The 19,457-nt window shown below is 49.8% G+C and overlaps 2 protein-coding genes across 2 annotated transcripts; one reads left to right on the forward strand and one right to left on the reverse strand.

Annotated features, from left to right (window-relative positions):
• The first annotated feature begins 1,279 nt into the window (after window positions 1–1,279).
• LOC127754898 (ethylene-responsive transcription factor ERF071-like) lies at window positions 1,280–2,362 on the forward strand. The gene is made up of 2 exons (XM_052280505.1): window positions 1,280–1,552; window positions 1,639–2,362. The coding sequence occupies exons 1-2, from the start codon at window positions 1,438–1,440 to the stop codon at window positions 2,145–2,147; spliced, it is 624 nt and encodes a 207-aa protein (XP_052136465.1). The 5' UTR covers window positions 1,280–1,437; the 3' UTR covers window positions 2,148–2,362.
• A 10,148-nt stretch (window positions 2,363–12,510) lies between these two features.
• LOC127760382 (uncharacterized) lies at window positions 12,511–13,824 on the reverse strand. The gene is made up of 2 exons (XM_052284631.1): window positions 13,509–13,824; window positions 12,511–13,412 (listed from the first exon to the last, which is right to left on the reverse strand). Exons 1-2 carry the CDS (start codon window positions 13,816–13,818, stop codon window positions 12,790–12,792), a joined length of 933 nt encoding a protein of 310 aa, XP_052140591.1. The 5' UTR covers window positions 13,819–13,824; the 3' UTR covers window positions 12,511–12,789.
• Window positions 13,825–19,457: the final 5,633 nt, after the last annotated feature.

The following is a 19,457-nucleotide window of genomic DNA, read 5'->3' on the forward strand; positions in this document are numbered from 1 at the left end:
AACTACAAATCCCATAAAAAATGATTATATAGATGTCATGTTCTTTAGTTTGTTTTCAAGCCAATTCGACTAAAACTAATATTGTAGGAAGTTGAAACTATCCAGAAGAAAAAAGGACAGTTGAAGTTGAATCTCTGAAAGAGGACTGGAAAACGGTGGCATCCAGCCGTCCAAAAGGTCAGACGGCGTTTTCTTCCAACAAAAACAAAACAGGTCAAACTTATTTTTGAAAATTAAAATAGGTCAAACTGGTTTGCAAAAAGTACTAATGAGAACGTGAGAAACAATCGATCGTGGTTCGTATGTATTCTTGTTTGTAGCCTTGTAGTAGGTGCCCTCTGTCCCCGGTCAGCCTGTCTTTGAATTGAAGCTAAGTGCTCCACTCTAAACCTGCCTAAAGTGCTCCGTAACCGATTGGGAGTATATTTGGCGTTTAATTTCTTCGTTTGTGCAATGGACTTTTCACGTTTGAAGTTTGAAACTAACGTGTGTACGTCTACTACCAGGACAAATTAAAATGCTTTGCTTCGAGGGAGACGATCTCTTGAGTGCCAGAAGCTGCAAAACATTTTTTCCTTTTCAATTTCGTGACGTCGAGGAAGGCTTGCTGACGAGTACGCCGTGGCGCCGGGCGCGTGCGACCGATCGACCGAGCGCCGCGGCGCGCCGGGTCGTTCGTTCGTACAGCACGTACTACGCCGCGCGCTGGCTCACGACGACTTCGCGGTACGAATATTCATCGTCACGGTTGGTGTTCGGTCTCCGCTCGATCGACTCGTGCCGTGCGTGCCAGCGTGCGTGCATGCATGCATGCACGTTATTAGTAGTACTAGAACATACGGAGTAAAAACCAAAAGAGATGACGAGTTCCGTGAGGCTTCGCTCTGCCGCCTGCACGAAAACAGCGGCTACGAAAAAACGGTGAGCTAGCTCTAAAACACTTGCAAAATTGCCCCCGTGCCTTTTCGGCACGACGATCATTGATGGCTCCAGTTGTTTAAAATATCTCCGCGCCGCACCGAACAGCTCAGTGCCCGCCCCGCCCTGGACCGCGACGCGCGTAATTTACTCACAGTCACCAGTCCGTGCCGATGCAGATGCGGATGATGCATATTGCGGCCGCACAAACCCAACACGATTCGAGGCGAGGGCCCGACCGACGGACGCGGTCCAGCTCCTCCAGCTGGGACGCGCCTGCGTTCCACTCCCTCCCCCGGTCGCTGGCGGCTGGCCCCCACGCCACCCACCGCGCCCACAACACGCACGGTATATATACACACCCCCAGGTCCGCCTCATACCGCCCATCCAAATCCAACGTCCGCCTAAAGAAAAACACGCACACACTTCTTCTGCTTCCCTCCTCCCCTTGTTTCCGCTCCACTTCCCTTCCAAGCAAGAAAACCGAGGCTTCAGCTTAGCTAGGACCGACCGATCCGATGTGCGGCGGTGCAATCATCTACGACTACATCCCGGCGCGCCGCCGGGTGTGCGCCTCCGACTTCTGGCCCGACGCCGACGACTCCGACCCCCACACCCCCGCTCCCGAGAAACGTAACTTCTTCTCCTCTCATGGCCTCTGCTTCTTGCTCTGTTTTTTTTTTCCTTTCTTGGCTGATGTCTCTGGTTGAATTGTGCAGCGCCGCGCGCGAAGAGGGAGCGGAAGAACCAGTACCGCGGGATCAGGCAGCGGCCGTGGGGGAAGTGGGCGGCGGAGATCCGCGACCCGGTGAAGGGGGTGCGCGTCTGGCTCGGCACCTACCCGACCGCCGAGGCCGCCGCGCGGGCCTACGACCGCGCCGCGCGCCGCATCAGGGGCGCCAAGGCGAAGGTCAACTTCCCCAACGACTTCGGCGCCGCCCCCGCGCCGGCCGCGGCGGCGGCGAAGGCCGTCCCTCGCATCGCGCCCACGCCGGCCGTGCTCCCGCCGCCCAAGATGGAGGCGGTGTCCGAGGGCGCCGGCGCCTGCTCCTCCGACGAGGTCAAGGAGCTGTCCGAGGAGCTGCTCGCGTACGAGAACTACATGAGCTTCCTCGGCATCCCCTACATGGAGGGCGGCGCCGCCTCCGCCGCCGGCGCCGAGGAAGCCGCGGCGCCCGCCGGGCTCTGGACCTTCGAAGACTACGAGCTGCCGTCGCTAGCGCTCTAGTAAAAATGTCACAATAAAAATGACATGTATGTGAAAAAAATTTTCCCTACCCGTAGTAAGTAACCAGTGTCTTTTTTTTACCGTACTCTATGCGTTATTTTTGTTGAAATTAATCCATTGTTGAAGTTGTAACTGTGCATGGTCGGCTCCAGTCTCAGTGAAGCTTTTGCTGAATCCAAGTTTTTCTCTAATGTAAATATGAAATTTCCAGTTAACCCAGCTTGCAATTCTTACCACTGTTTCTATCGCCCTGCAAATGCTCCCAGCAGCTACCTGGCTAGCAGCCCAATTACTATGGATGATTCTTGATCGAATTCATGCATCACGCATCCGAGATTATCGGTTTCGACGGTAACATCTGGTTAGGGAACCCTGTTTCGGTGATGAGAAACTAACCATTAGAATTTAGAACTAACCAATGCGATCACGGCCACTGTTCTTGGGTAACCAGAAAATGCACCCCTATCTTAAGGGGGAAAAAACGAACAGAATCAGCAACAGTAACATCCTCCAACATGGCAAGTACATGCACGATCTGTTACGATCCTCAGGCCCCGCCGGAGAGGGACGGAAGATACTAGTAACAGCAAACGGACCGTGCCGATTTCTCGGCGGCGGCGGCGGCGGCGGCGGCGGCTTCCGTCCCCGAGCCCCGAGGAGAGGAGCCGTACGTACTAACCGTGTGTGCATTACAGCGGCGGCACACGGTTAGTAGTAGTAGGAGCACTGTTCGGCACGTTTGACCCGTGGATGTACGTACGTTGCTTGCAGCAGAGAGCGCCGCGGTTACCGTGGGCTGGGGTTGGGGGATTTTCCGGGGGGCAGCCGCCTGTTTCTGGGCCGGCGGCGCACACCGGAAGGGGAGTAATTGGGGGCCTGCACCTACCTGCACCAACACGCACCGCACGGTCCGGGGAGAAGAAAGCGAGGCCGAGTTGGCATCTTTTCCGTAGATATTTTAGTTTGGGAGAATAGCTGATATGGTCTCTAAAGTTTCGCTCCTGGATCATTTTAGTCCTTAATCTTTCATATTGTCCAAACAAGTCCTTTAATTTTGTCACGTGGGTTGATATAGTCCTTAGTCTCACCAAAATTGTCACATGGACATGCCATGTCACATTCCTATGCAAAATCTATATGATTTGTCCAATTTACCCTTATATATATCATAGGAAAATAAAAAACAAAAGGTAAAATGTAAGAGCAAAAATATACCTCAAAAGGATGAAAAAAGGATAAGTATCTTTTCCTATAGTTATGTCTAATTCACCCTTATATTTATTTTTCTATGATATACTTAAAGGTAAATTAGACAATTCATCATAGATTTTGCATGAATGATGACATGGCATATCTATATAATGATTTTGGTGGACCCAAGAACTATTCTAGACCTTATGACAAAGTTTAAGGATTTCTTTGGACCATTTAAAAGGTTAGGGACTAAACTGATTCTACAGAGTAACTTTAGGGACTAAAGTAGCTATTCTCCCTTTTAGTTTTATGGCATGGCATTGGTGATGGTAGTAGTAGGTTCTAGAACCTTAGAGCTGAAGGGATGAGGCTTATCGTTAATCGCCTTGTTTCCCAAGATACCTACAGGACAAAAGTCGTACAGTACTAGTAGTAGTACTACGACTATTCTCTGAAATCTTGGGGGTTTACTGTACGTATCAGCTTTGGCTGTCTTTCTGATTCCAGATGATGGTAATTTGGTATCCTTTGGTTAAATTTTAAAAACACAGTCTAATTCTGTAAAATTACTGCTTTGCAGTTCTACCATTTTTTATTATGTTTTCATTAAGGGTTTGCTTGGAAGGTACTCCCTCCGTCCCTAAATATAAGGGATTTTGGTGGGATATGATACATCCTAATACAACGAATCTGAATATGCTTATGCTCATATTCATTGTACTAGGATGTGTCACATTCCACGAAAATCCCTTATATTTAAGGACGGAGGGAGTATATTTTTAGGTGGTGTTTATAATTAAGAAGATACTCCCTTCGAATATAAGGGATTTTGGATAGATGAAGACGTATCCTATATTATGAATCTGTATATGATCTCTATCTAGATTTGTAGTACTAATATACGTCACATCCAACCAAAACCTCTTATATTTAGAGACAGAGGTCACATCCAACCAAAATCTCTTATATATTTACAGAGGGAGTACTTTGACTAGTATAATATGGATACACAAACTTTCATCGATCAAAAGGACGAGTGACGACGTTGAAAGGCTCCAAATCAATTCTAAAACACACATACAAAATTCAAAGTCAGTTGTAGCCAATAAGCTGTAATTCAAACAATTCGTCCGTTGTGTGATTCTCTTTTAATGGTGAGTGAACACAACTTGAAAACAACTGCCAATTTACAATGTATAAGGTTTTTTAATCCCTGGCAGATGTGCTTTTATATGTAACCTTTTCTAAATAACTGACACAAGACAATTCATTTTTACACTTTGGACTTCTCGTCTTTCCTATAAAATATTTGCACATACTAAAAAAACCATATTTGTTAAAGTGTAAAACGTCATAAATATAAGCATGGAACTTTCATTAATTATATTTTAACTATGTTAAGAGTAATTGGTGAACAAAAGTGAAACAATGATAGGCAATATTATCAGTTATTGGAAAATGGAAGAAGTGCTCATGTATTTTTTTTTCTTCTTTTAGTATTGGCAAAGTTCTACAGCATAACATAAATTTTAAATTTTAATCTTGAAATTTCTTTGTTTCACCTTAAAACTATGTGAATATTTAAGGTTGATCATTTAGTTTTTTTAGAAAGGTTGATCTAGTACTTGAAAGAAGCGCCTAGTAGATTTCTTTTACGAAAGAGTTCTAGAGAAAAAAAATCAGATATATGAAACACCTTATTTGCCAAACAAACTATATGTTTTACTTATTTATATAAAAAAAAGATTTTCTTCTTTGCCATTCCTTTTCAATTTTGGGCTTTTTTTATTTTGTTGAAAAATACATTACCAAGCTAGCTTGTTAGTACCAAATATTAGCATTATTAAATTAAATTTTCGTTGGTAAAGTAAGATTAGTTAGTGTTTGGTTTGAGGCTCACCAAATTTTGGTAAAGCTTTGGGATAGTGTTTGATTTGTTACCTTGCCAAATGGCAACAAAGTGAACACACCCTCAGTTACTTTGTTTAATTTTCTAGCTTTTTTTCCCCTTACTTCGTTGTTTTAAGAGACACATAGAAGTTGCTAGAGAAATAAAGCACTACAGCTGAAACAGTTTATAGAAACAGGCTTTTTAGCTTGTAGGTACAGTTATAACCGTCTCTATGCCTCCTAGAGATGGTTCAAGAAGGCATTGCTGTTGCCCTTGTTTCGTAAGATGTGGTTTTGCTAACCGTTTCTGTAAGGTAGGATGGTTGATAGACATGGTTAAAACCGTCCTTATATCTATTTTTCATATTTTGTAGACAATAGAAAAATAATCCAATAATCCAATTTCTGGTCAGTAGAGACACATTTAGCTGTCTCTAGTGGTCAAAACATTAGATAATTCAATAATCGACAATTTCCTTTAGAGAATATCACATAGATCACAATCCATTTAGCATTAGAAAATAAACAAACATAAGAGAGGGACATATTAAAGAAATCATATATTTCATTCATTTGACTGATAATTTACCTTGTGAACGAAGCTAATGATAATGTGAATAGTAATTCATAGCACATGTAAATTTATATTGTGGATCATCAGAACATTTCAAAGTGAAAGTAGCTCAATCCACGCAACACAATCGATCATGAACATCAGAACATGTCTTCTGGCTTTCTGTTGAAAACAAAGTAAGCCTACTTCAATCTATCTTGATGAAGAGTATGCAACATATAGTTTTATATGATTTCATCGATATGGATCTATGTATACTTATACACTTGGTATTTGGTGATGTAGACGAAGGATGAAGGGGGAGGTGGGTTGAGGTGGATAAGATGGGCTAGTGGACACCGAAGACGACCTCAAAACACGGCAAGAGAATTGGCATTCTATCATCATCAAATCGGGGCTTCGCCAAAATAGCACTATGCAGTTGAGATTTGCCAGAATATCACTCTCAACTAGGGGTGAAAATGGTCACGGAAATTCCTGATCGACCGGGCGCCGTTTCAATATAAGGGGTACCGTTTCCGACCGTACCCTTTTTGGCTATTTTTATTTTTTTCTAATTTCTTTCTGCATTGTATTAATGTCGATATTGAGTAGTTTAGATGATAAATATGGGCAATTACCGGCCGATCGAGCATCGTTTCCAAAAAGATGCTACCGATTCCGACCGTTTCCGATCGTTTTCACCCCTAGTCTCAACTAGGGGGCTTCGCCCAAATGGCATTTTCTTCCAATTCTCTCTTTCCTCCCATCTTTGCTGACAAAATGCCCCCGAGTGAATATATTCAAGTTTCTTGACCAAACAAGCAGCGGCGGCAGGACGAGGGGAGGGTCAGCAACAGGGCAGCGTAAGTGAGGGGTGGCTGCTGGATGGAGCATGGGGAGAAGCGACAAGGCCGCATGAGGGGATAGGCGGCGGCAGGGCAGTACGCGACGATGAGGGTGACACGAGAAGAGGAGGTGCGGTGGGGCGGCGCGTGGAGACAACGCGAAGGGATGGGGCGCGGCGATGACAGGGCAGCGTGAGAGGTAGTGTGAAGGGACGGAGGCGACTCGGACCATAGCGCTGCTGCCCTGCTCGAGTAAGAAGTTGGGGAAATTTCGATGGTTTTGATTTTCTTTGATTTAACTGGGGTGTTTTGGTTAGCAAAAATGGGAGAAAAAAGAAAATTGGAAAAAAAGGACATTTAGCAAAGCCCCCAGTTGAGAGTGGCATTTTGGTGAATCCCAACTATGAAGTGGTATTTTAGCGAAACTTTATTTTGTTGATAGTAGAATGTCAATTTTCTCTCCGGGGTCGATGGTGCACTATGGGGGCACCTCCTCTACATCCATCCTATAGATGGCCAACTAAGCTGCCGGCATGGCACGGCCCAAGCCCGATCGTGCCTGGGCCGAGGCTAGTCGGGCCGACACGGCCCAACCGACGCGCTGGGCCGTGCCGTCCCAGTCCACGGGCGTCATACACGGCCCAATACTACTCGGGTCGTGCCGGGCCGGTCCGAAGGCATGATGGCCCATCGTGCTTCTTCACAAAAAAAGTTTATTTTTCATCCCTCAACTCTGTAGGCTGTGTTCAAATGGCTTGGAAAATAAGTCTATTTTGTATTCCTCTTCTCTTTGGGCCTTGCCTTTACTTAAGTCTATTTTGCATCCCTATATTTTTTTATTTGATTGGGTCGTGTCGGGCTGGCCTACCATGCCGAGGGTGCATCCCAGGCACGGCCCGGTTGTTGGGCCGGGCCGGCACGGGCACGACCCTCAGTCGGGCCGTGCTGTGTTTGGGCCAGGCCAAAATGGTGTGCTTTGGGCCGGGCCGTGGGCCTTGGGCCATATGGCCATCTATAATCCATCCTTTCATATCAGCTGTGCGTCCCGTGACATCACAGGCACACCTGAGTGAATCGACGCCTCGGCCGTTAGCTCTACCACACGGAGTCCGCGTACCCACGCAGGAGAGGTCGGCGCCCTCAGGCTCCCGTGAAACCGCCGGACATCTGAGGCCGAAAGGTTACGCCACTTACTGAATGGCGAGGAGGTCCTTGCAGTATGTCGGGGAACGAATTGCGATTTTGTTTCAGGGTCACTCAAGAATGCATTTGATGGTTATCTGGTCCTTCAATAACAGATCTTTGATTTTTGATCTCCTGCTTGATACTTGAACTCTTTCAGAAAATATTTCAAAGATGGTAGCCGATCTAACCTGAATATTTTGCCATAGTTTCGCAAACTATTCTAGCTATAGACATTTTCATGACAAGCATTCTCAGCGACATTTAGGAAGCACAACCCTAACCAGTACTTGGCTGGCTGCTCCACTTGACCAACTGAATGTGAAGCTGGGTGGAACAGAAGAATGGGTTCCCATGAGGATTATGGTGCCAGCAGATCAAAGGGCAACAATTACCTTGGGATGGAAACCATGGAACGCCTTCATGCCTTCGTGGAATGTGACGCATTTGTCTTCCACTTCACCTCTGGAATCATGTCACTTACCGTCATGATATGCAGTGAATTTATTACCTGATTGCTGGTCATGTTATATACTAGATGTATGTAGTTGTTAGCTGTTATGCTACCTACCACAAACATTGAATCTGGATATGTGATCAATTATATGTCCATTTCTGTTGAAATGTGCATCTGTGACTGTATATGTCAATGTCTGGTTTCAGTTTCTGTTTGTGTAGTGGAACTCTCCAGTTCAGCTTAACACTACAAGGATGTGTGTTCTGATGGATGCAAATTACTGTAATACATGATCTTTACAGGGTTTGGCATGACATGGGATATCTTGCCACTTAGATATATATTTACTTGCTGAACCTTTTCTTGTGATGATCCACGATGCCTAATGAATGCTGGCGCATGCATGTCCTGCTCCATCTCAGAATGCCAATGTGCCGTATTCCCAGCACGCATGTACTCTACTTATCAATCAAAATACAATTCACTAACCACATTGCCAGTCACAAATTAAGGCACATTTCAAAGCACAAACTTTAATCACACAGATACAAATGCTGGTTCATGCATATACTACTCCATCTCAGAGTGCCAGACAAATGTACCATGCTCTCAGAATGCATGTACTCTACTTATCAATCAGAATGCAATTCACAAACCACATTGCCAGTCATAGACCCACTCACCGACCTTCCGAAACAAAAACTTAATCAATAATCATACAGATACAACAACTTAGTCAGTCCACAGTGTTTAGGGTAGAAAAATACAAATATGTCCCTCTATGTTTAGAGAGAAAATAAGTGCGGGCGTGCCAGTGTACCTAAATACACAATGTAAAACAAACACAAAAGAGACACAGAAACACATGATCTTTATTAATTGAATTAACAAGATACAGTTTCTATGTATAATATAAAATACGCGCGCCATTGCCTGTCGTTGGACAGATCTGACATCAGCGATGTGGTCTTCTGGTTCCTAGGGCCTCGAAAGACTCCCAGTTAATTACCTCCACAGATCTAATCCTGCAGAGCACCTCCGATTAAGCTACTTGTGGTCATCTCGTCGTCTTCACTTCACGTTCTCCATGCATGATGAGTGTTGGTGAAGATGGTGGATATATATGTGTAGATATATGTGTGGGTATCGGCAGCAGTCCACGGCCTCGTCGGTCCGTGCGCCAGTGTTGGTGACGTAGCCTTCATATAGGCTCGGTCCGCCCTCGTCGCTTCGCCTCATCAGTCTTGAGCGACGTGGTGGTGTAGATAGATTGATCTTCAACATGCATGGATCTCGCGTAGCTTGGACGGTAGAGATGTCACAGCAGCAGCGTCGGGATGGTGTTAAACGGAAGAGGAGTTGGTGAAGTCAGTTGGTGTACACAACAGCCGAATATACGTGGCTGGGCACCTCCTGGATAGATGAGATCAAAGTAGACAGTTGGTGTAGACGATAGCCGGATTAAACATGGTTGGGCAACTCTTGACCCGTCATGTCCCTTATACAACAGGGACTTGTAACGGAGATGTTGATGAAGAAGTCGGTGCATACAACAGTCGGATGAACATGGCTTAGCACCTCCTTCAGATGATGGATCTACTACTGATCCAGTTGATATGACGACGAGCCCATAAGGGGGCTCTATGAGGGCGCCGGTAGCAACGGCGACCTTGGAAAAAGTAAATGCCTCGTAGGCAGAACGGCCGAGAGCATTTGTTGGTGTAGATTCAGCACGAACGGCTCCCCTGCATCACAGACGGCACCATTCTTGCTTTATATTGATGTAGATGAGCGACGCTGCAATACACGGACCAGCGGCTACATCTCGATCCCAACGAAGAGGGAGAGAATCACGGATGGACAACATCGATCTTGATTAAGAGAGGAGAGCACCACAGACGGATGGCATCTCATCTTAGTGTGATGAAGTGAAAGCATTGTAGACAGATAGCATCTCATCATGTGGTGTAGAGAGAAGAGATGTCACGGAGACAACTCCAGCTTGGCGAAGTGCAGGCATCATGGAAGAACTTGATGACGATTCCGCCTAGACGAGGTGAAGTCTTCCCGAACGGACTTGATGATGGTGTGCGGGCACCAAGCAATGGCGCTCCGGTGTTCTCCTCAAACAGCTTGGCGATGAGTGTGAGGAAAGTGGCAGGACCATCGAAGATGATTGAGAAGACGTCGACGGTGACCGAAGAGACCGCGACGAGTGTGAAGGTGTCGCCGGCCGGTGGAGTCTCTGTGAGACGTCCTCACACAATAGCGATCACAACGGCGGCATCTTTAGGGCTCGGCGTCGGTGCGATGATGCCGGCACAATGGCAGGCTTTGACGGGGTGGCACTCGGTGGACAGTGCTACCGGCGGCTTGATGGGAACAGCGAGCGTCTGGGCGTCGCCGATACGGTGGACGATGGCCTCCTGGTTGACGATGGCTCTGATCCATCAGGATGGCATGGGCGGCTCAGCGACTTGACGACGTCCGCGGATGCGGGTAGCTCGGCGACATTCCGGCAGTTCGAATGAGACTTCTGTCGGGCACGGCTCAGTAGTAACCATGCTTGCTCCGATGACATTCTGCGCGCTCCGGCGGGGCGGCATGATGTCGACCTCCTTCAAATTGGCATGCCCGACGAGGTGGTTGATGTAGATGGCAGCCGGCCATTTAATCACAGCTCTGCATCTAATTAAAAAAACTTGAAATAACAGGATTTGTTTAGCCATCGCAGGGACAACTTCTTGTTGCATAGCACTGTAGCATGGTGATGATGTGTCACCCTCCGGTTGGTCGGCCACGTTGCCACAATAATTAGCTTAATTAGTATGCATCTGCTAGCTTGTTACCGTGGTGTTCAACAGCACTGGCTCGTCGTCCTTCCTCCTGTGCTGCAGCTATACTTGCCTCCATCGTCATCTGCTGGTTTCGACGCCATGCGTGATGCTTGACCTTGTGAAACCATGTGTGGTTATAGTTCTTTTGTGATGGGAAATTGACAAGTACCAAAAATGCAAGAAGTGTGTGCGTGGACTAACATTGGTCAGGTTGCGACATCTGTGCCAAGACAACGGTTGTTTGGTTCATGTGTGTGCAAGTGATTGGGGTCGATCTTGGTCAAACGGCGGATCGGGACTAGACTCAGGGAGAAGTTGAGATCCAAAACGATTAAGGATGCCGGGTGATAAGATTGGACACAAGATTGCACACGGTGGACGAACACCGTGTGAGGAGGTCTTCGCAACGGGCTTCGCAAGGTCAAGTCGGGATTCACGAAGAAATTGGAAGGAGAAGTGACGGTATAAATGCACTGTTGCTACAGTAAATGGGATCACTGTAGTCTTGCATGCATGCACGAGGTGATGTGCATGTGTGCTGTGATTGGTTGGCAGGGAGGCCACCAATCCATCCTGATCATGGGCTCGGCCAGGATGCCACACGGCAGGACCAGTCTAAGATGGAGCAGGACAACATGATCCAAGCAACGACGGCCCAGCTCGGCAAGCAAGGGCATCAAGGCAGGAGGTTTCGGTGACGGCGCGCGCGTGAGGGACACGCGGTAGGCGCGGACTCGACCGCGCGCTCTCGCGCGGGAGATCGACTACTCGCGGGACCCTCGGACGGCGCGCACGGGAGGAGAAGGCGCGCGTGTGAATTGGCGAGGGCGCTGTCCAAGACGACGTGGCACTCACTAGTTCGATGCGGAGGAGTCCCGCGTGGGACTCACGCGGTTTCGCGAGCGCGCGCGGGGCAACGCACGGTGTTGCGTGGCCGCCGTGGCTGCGTGGCGGTTTCCTGTTGGTGCAAGTGATGAACACGCAGATCCGCACAGCGTGGGGAGCTCGGATCGACTACGTGGCAGCAATCTGCACTACTTCCTTCAAGTCTAAGGAAGGAGCGGATGGTTAAGATCAAGTCCAGGGTAGGGTTTCGCCCTAGGGGTATTTGAGACAATGTCTTAGGGGTCTTATGTTATAAATAGAGAGATGGATGCAAGGGTGGTGGTGGCTCCTTTTGTAATCCTTTTGAGATGCTCGGTGAGAGAGTTTCTGTGTGAGTTTGGAGTGTGTTTACCCGAGAGGCTTTTGTATTAGGATTAGTTTGGAATGTGTTTGTCCGAGAGATTTTAAGTTTGTGTTAATGTTCCTCTGAAGGTGTATGTTTGCTCTTAGTTGAGCGGTTATTTTGCATCACCTATGAATGAAATGGTTTGAAGGATTTCGTTTTTTTTGCCTTGTCCATTTAAATTCCGCTCGCAATTTGAACTTGATGATGAGTTTTGCTCTCTCCTACTCACCTCTCTTCTAGTTTTGGGAATTCCTTCTCTCTTCTTTTCTAGATCCGGCTTGATGAATATTTTCGGGGGCAAGATTTGAATTGCTATATTCACCCCCCCTCTATAGCCTTTCTTGGTCTTTCAGACCTCCGGCATGGGAACAGATGGAAGTCATGGCAGTCGGCGGTAGCTCCGGCGATCCTCGGCGCGCTCCGGCAGGGCGGCATGATGACGGCCTCCTCCTAATTAGGATGCCCGACGAGGTGGTTGATAGCGTAGCTAGGCTCGACGACGGCGTGCGTGAGGAAGACGACCATGCCGGCTCGACGACAGCGAGAGTGAGTTGATATTGACGGCGTCGTGAGGCGGAAGCCGCGCCCGGCCAGATGAGAACGCCCAGCACTCCAGCAACTTCCTGGCAGATGCATCATCGGCGACCGGCGTTTGAGGTTGGGTTGATGATGTACGCCGTACTGGCGCCAAGGATGGCTCCGCCGCCATGAAAGCCCGACGTAGGCCTTGGTTGACGATGCTTCAAATCCACGCAGCTCCGAGCAAATCCATGGAAGATTGGAGAGCCATTGTCTCTTCTCGTTCGTCCTCTCGCCGGACTCGGGTGCTGTGGACGAGGTGGCCGCACGCCGAGATCGCCTCTGATACCCGTCGCCAATCAATGTTGCTGATGGATGGGTCGCCGGTCGCCGATCTGATCTATAGCCCGACGATATTTGTTGATGTAGATCGATAGCCACCGTCGTCTGCACGCAGCGCCGCCGCCATCGTGGGGAAGGTAGTATCGCCGTCGTGAGAATAGTAGCCGCTCCGTCGAGGGTGAACAGGCGTCGACGGTGCCGCAAAGTGCAGGCTACGACCGGCAAGGTGGCAGCACCCGGCGTTTCAGCGAGATCTCATCATCGGGTAGAGACGACGAGAAGAAAGAATCAATCTAATTAACACTTACCTTGGACAGCCATCAATTTCTTTTCTCCTCGTCGGACTACTTTTTGTGCTCGTCGATAGTCAGAGCGCCGCGTCCCGTCCTGCCGGACGCCGCCGCTCGCCGCCGCCGATGTGCTCCCGCCGCGTACGCGCTGCTGCTTTTGCCGACGGAAGATGTGTGCTGTCGATGGATGAGTTGAAGGTGGCTGGTTAGATGGGATGTGGGTGAATGCTGCGACGCCGGATGGATGGATGTGTGTTGATCCTCCTGAGATGGCTGTGTGTTGATGGATGAATGGCTGTGTGTCGATGGATGAATGGGAGTTGATCATGGGGCTGTGTAGATCGATCTTGTTGATGCCCCTTACTGGATGGCTCTCGGTGGCTTTATATAGGCACAGAGGGAAACCTAACGAGAGAGCGCGCATACTCAGGCACCGCCGCGGCCGCGCGTGTTTGTTCCGATACCTACGGGCGGCGTTGCTGCAGATCACGCTCATCCGAATCAACTGGATAAGATGGAGTTTGTTGGTTGGGTTTATCCGGCGCTAGCCGCGCACATCAGTAGCTTGCAGTTGAGAAATCCCACGTACGCGTGTATTATGATACAATCGCATATATACGATGAGAACGAAATGTGTCTATGGGCTGCCGCCCCACGTGCAGCTTCACATTTCAACCGTGTAGCTAGCTGTTGCTTCTTAACTCATAGAAACCACCCGGTATTTCTATACGTATACATGCATGTACGGTGAATACATATAGTCACGAGCGCTCGTGTATGAGCTGCTCACTCACGTCTCCTTGTGCGTGCATGCATACATATAGATTAGCTAAGCATGTATATATGGCTCAACACACACATGTATAGCCATATAGATGGACATATATATGCCAGTACGTGCATGGCTCATGCATGAATCAATGTTTAATTAACTGGCTTAGCACACTGGCATTGCTATCTAAACTGGTTCCTGAAAATGGCCATTAAAACATGCAATATATATGTAGTTATACTTTATAAGTATGTACAAAATACCGTCGAACACACAGAAAATGTGCCACCTTTCCTGCAACACGAAAAGTTAGGGCTTATTTGGATTAGAGGATCTTCACATGATTTTTGGAGGAATACTGTACATAGGAATTTTTTTCCTTTTCTGTCATTCGGATCATGAAAATTAGTTGTAGGAAATTCAAAGGAAAGTGTCCTTTGATGCTGATTTCACATGAAAGTACAGGACAAATCCATCCACCTCGAGCTCTTTTTTTTTCTTCCTGCATGCAAATCCTAGGCAATCAATTTCCTGTGATCCGAATACTCTCAACTTTTGTATTTCTTACACTTAGATTCCTTTCCTATTCCTATACTTTTCCTATCCTATGTTTTTCCGATCATATAATCCGAACAAGCCCTTAGAATAAGCAGACCATATGGATGTTACCAGTATTCCAGGCATCAGGCAAAAATTTGCTAAATCCCAACTAATTTGGAACTAGCAATACAATGATTCAACTACCATCTAATGCTGCGATGCATAAGAAAAACCTGATACATTCATTAATCATTACTACTATTATAACACTGGATTTGCATTACATGACCAATTCTTCTGATCCCCTCATTCTGAATGCGGAGATGGTAATGACTACAGAGATAGTACCCTTGCCAAGCAATACACGAAAAATTGTAATCTAACATCATTGTTATATGAATTTTTGAATTTTATTATATCTCACATGGGTATCTATGGGTTTTGTTTGGCAACATGCATTTTCCAAAAGACAATAAACAAGCCAACAATAAAACTATACATGTATTGACTTTCGTAACACGACTTCATGCTGGGATCACCAGCTAGAGACCAAAACATAGTGTTTTCTGTCAGCGCTACCAAAACACTACCAATCATAGCTCCTTACAGTTAACAGACTTCAGTTCTACGAACCGAGAGAGACATGAGAGGCTTTAATAATGCATAATGCCCAACTATCGGTACGATCTATCTACCAATGCTAAGCTCAGTAGTAGTCCCTCCGTTTCATAATGTAAGACTTTCTAACATTGCCCACATTCATATAGATGTTAATGAATCTAGACACACACCCGTTTCATAACGTAAGACTTTCTAGCATTGCTCACATTCATATAGATGTTAGTGAATCTAGATAACATCTATATGAATGTGGGCAATGCTAGAAAGTCTTCCATTATGAAACGGAGGAAGTAGTTTGAAACATTTATACATAAATAAAAGGAAAAAGTACGAATTACCTCCCTAACTATCGCAGTCGTCCGAATTACCCCCCTGAACCACAAAACCGGACATTCTTCACCCCCAACTATGCAAACCGGACAAATTACCCCCCTCGAACCAAGGAAAAAGTACGAATTACCCCCCTGAAGTATTGAGTGAGTACGAATTACCCCCCTAAACCTGAAAACCAGTCATTTTTCACCCTCAACTATCGATACCGGACGAACCCCCCCCCCCCCCCCCCGAGCAGCTTTACAAGTGGTTTTGGTCTACGTCGTAGCCCAGTCAGCAATTCTTTTTTTTTAAATCAGTGGGCCCACATGTCAGTCTCTCACCCTCTCTTTTACTCCTCACCCCCTCTCTCTCTCTCTCTCTCTCCAAAATCCTCTCAGTGAGTGCAGTCACCTTGAGGACGACGACGAGCAGAGCTCGGGCTACGAAGGGGGCGGCCGAGTTGGGGATGGCGGGAGGAGCTCGGGACGATGGCGGGCGGAGTGGGCGGCGGTGAAGAGGGGGCCCGCAGCCACAGGCGCTCGGGACGCTGTGAGGGCGGAGTGGGTGGGGGCGAAGAAGGCTCCGGCAGCCTTCGGCGCTCGGGACGGCGGTGAGGACGGAGTGGGCGGCGGTGAAGAGGGCGCCTGCAGCTCCCGGCGTTCGGGACGACGGTGAGGGCGGAGTGGGCGGCGACGAAGAGGGCCATTTGGCGAGGAGGCCGTTGACGTCCCCGTTCTTCGCCATCCGCCACACGCAGTCTAGCATCACAAGGCTGCTTGACTCGTCGTCCAGGGTGTCGGGCTTGATGCGGCCATGGCCGACGACCTTGTCATCGTTGCCGTCCGCCTTCGTTTCCCGCGCCGGCGCTCGCCGCCGAGCGACCTGTGCCCACGCCCGAGAGAGAGGGAGTCCCGGCGAGGGGGGAGCAGACCGCGAGCCACGGGCCGCCGCCTCCGGCGACGCCGCCTCGCCTCGCGCCCCCCGCGCACCGCCCGCCCATCCGCCACCGCGCGCCGCCGCCAAACGCCCGTCCGCACGCACCACTGCCCCCGCGCGTGCCCGCCCATCCGCCGCCCGTCCACCCCCGAGTGCCGCCGCCCACCACTCATCCGCCGCTACGCACCGCCCATTCGCCGCCGCGCACCGCCGCCTACCGTCCGCCCGTCCACCGCCTCTCGCCACCAGCCGCGCCTGCCGCTGCGGCTCGCGCCGCCGTCCACCCGTCCACCGCCGCTCGCCGCCAGCTGCGCCCGCCGCCGCCGCTCGCGCCGCCGCCCAGGCACCCACCTCCTGCCCCCTGCACTGGATGTGTGTCAGTGTGTGAGAGAGAGAGAGTGAAGAGAGAGAAGAAGAGAGGAAAGGGAGGTATGACATGTGGGTCCCACATTTTTTTTAAAATAGAAAATACTGACTGGATTGCCACGTAGGACAAAACCATTTTCGATTGGATCGAGGGGGGTAATTCGTCCGATATTGAAAGTTCGGGGTGAGCAATGTCTGGTTTTAGAGTTCAGGGGTGTAATTCGGTCGACCACAATAGTTCAGGGGAGTAATTCGTACTTTTTCCCTCGAACCAATTCAGAGCGGTTTTGTCCAACGTGGCGCACACGTGGCAATCCAGTCAGCGTTTTTTTAATAAAAAATTATGGGACCCACTTGCCATACTCTTCTCCCCTCTCTCTCTATTCTCTCTCTCGCCGCTCGCATAGCACACACGCGAGGATGGTCAGCGAGGGCGGTCGGCGACGGAGGAGTCGGCGGCGGAGGCAGCGAGTGCGGGGAGGCGAGCGGCGGCGGAGTAGGCGAGTGGCGGCGGGGTGCGGCGGAGGAGGCAGCGGCGGCGGTGAGGCGAGGCGGCGACGGAGGCAGCGAGCGCGGGGAGGCGAGGCGGCGACGGAGGCAGCGAGCGCGGGGAGGCGAGCGGCGGCGGGAGCACGCGCTGCTCGAGGCGAGGCGAGGCGGCGGCGGAGGAGGAGGCGAGCGGCGGTGGGGTGCGGCAGAGGAGGCAGCGGTGGAGGAGGAGGCGAGCGCCGGCGAGGTGCGGCGGAGGAGGCAGCGGCGGCGGCGAGGCGAGGCGGCGGCGGAGGCAGCGAGCGCGGAGATGGGACCAATTGCGTCGCCTGTCACGCTCGCGCCGCGCGCCGTCGCCATCTCCCCTCGAGCCCCGCCTGCGCCGCGCGCCGTCGCCATCTCCCCTCGAGCCCCGCCCGCGCCGCGCGCCGTCGTCCGTCGCCCGTCGCCGCCGTCGCCTTGAGCCCCGTCCGCGCGCCGTCACCCCGCGCCGCCTCGCCTCCTCCGCCGCCACGCTCGCCTCCTAGTCCCTGCGCCCTGCCACCTAGTCCCCGCGTGCCGCCGGACACCGCGCGCCCACGACGAGGAGGAGGAGCCCGCGGTGGCGGCGGTGTCCCACCACGCGGAGGAGGAGCCCGCCGCCCGCTGCGCGTCCCCGCGCGCCCGGTCGGCCTCCACCTCCGTCGCCACTCTCCTCTGCCGCACCCGCCGTCGCTCGCCTTCTCCTCCGCCGCTGCCTCCTCCGCCACACCCCGCCGCCGCTCGCCTCCCCACGCTCGGTGCCTCCGCCGCCGCCTCGCCTCGCCGCCACTGCCTCCTCCGTTGCCGACCGCCCTCGCCGACCATCCACGCGTGTGCGCTGCGCGAGTGGCGACTGGCGAGAGAGAAAAGAGCGAGAGAGAGAGAGAATAGAGAGAGAGGGGGGAGAAGAGTATGGCAGGTGGGTCCCACAATTTTTTATTAAAAAAACGCTGACTGGATTGCCACGTGTGCGCCACGTTGGACAAAACCGCACTGAATTGGTTCGAGGGAGGTAATTTGTCCGGTTCGCATAGTTGGGGGTGAAGAATGTCTGGTATTGTGGTTTAGGGGGTAATTCGGACAACCGCGAGAGTTCGGGAGAGAGGGGGTAATTCGTACTTTTTCCTAAATAAAATACGTGGGACTTGAGAGAGTTTCAGGTGAAGAACACTATTGGATATTAGAGCATTGCACATCAGGCAAGTCGCATGGATTAACGAGTGATATCTTCAGTCATCTTCATCCGTGGATCCGCCACACAGGGCACTAAAACGGGTTATAACTTTATACAAGTGCTCCACAAGGCCAACATCCCTGTCAGGATCAAAAAACCTGTAATAGACATCAGCTGTGTGTGGCCAATCCCAGTCATAGTCACTTCCATCCATCTTGTTGTGCTTCCCAACGAAGTGCATGCCAGCCTCCGGATGATCAATTCTGTGGTTATTTGCAAGAGAACCATGGCAACTATCTGCATATCATGAAAGCAGGATAAAAGACGGAATCAATTCATGCAAATATTGAAAATCATCTTCAAAGAAGAAAGCCGAAAATGTTGCAAACAGGTCAAGATGTTGTCTAGTTACTATATTACTATCAGAAGCAACTGATCAAGCAACAGTTTAAATACAACTATAGTTGCAAAACAGTGAACATATAACAGACTTTCAAAGGATCGCACCCTACTTTGAGTTATCATAATTTCAACAACGAAACATAACTAAAAGGAAGTTCAGATTCCATAAGTACATACGTACCGATGTCAGTTGGTGATGGTTGCACAATGGAACACAAGGTGATGTCGTCTTCATGATAGCCAGGGCGAGGCGGGCGAAGCGCTTCAGCAAAGAAGCAGACAGGTTGAGGAGCCTGCAGGGCCTTGTAGCTAGACGAAGAAGCCATGAAGT

Source organism: Oryza glaberrima, chromosome 1 (assembly GCF_000147395.1).
Source record: "Oryza glaberrima chromosome 1, OglaRS2, whole genome shotgun sequence".
Lineage (NCBI taxonomy): Eukaryota > Viridiplantae > Streptophyta > Magnoliopsida > Poales > Poaceae > Oryza > Oryza glaberrima.

Excerpts from the sequence above, each read along its gene's own strand:
- LOC127754898 (XM_052280505.1), top strand. The coding sequence starts at position 1,438 with ATGTGCGGCGGTGCAATCATCTACGACTACATCCCGGCGCGCCGCCGG. Across the intron at positions 1,553-1,638 it reads CACCCCCGCTCCCGAGAAAC|CGCCGCGCGCGAAGAGGGAG; the intron begins GTAACTTCTTCT and ends TGAATTGTGCAG.
- LOC127760382 (XM_052284631.1), bottom strand. The coding sequence starts at position 13,818 with ATGATCAACTCCCATTCATCCATCGACACACAGCCATTCATCCATCAA. Across the intron at positions 13,413-13,508 it reads GAAATTGATGGCTGTCCAAG|CCTGCACTTTGCGGCACCGT; the intron begins GTAAGTGTTAAT and ends TGCCGGTCGTAG.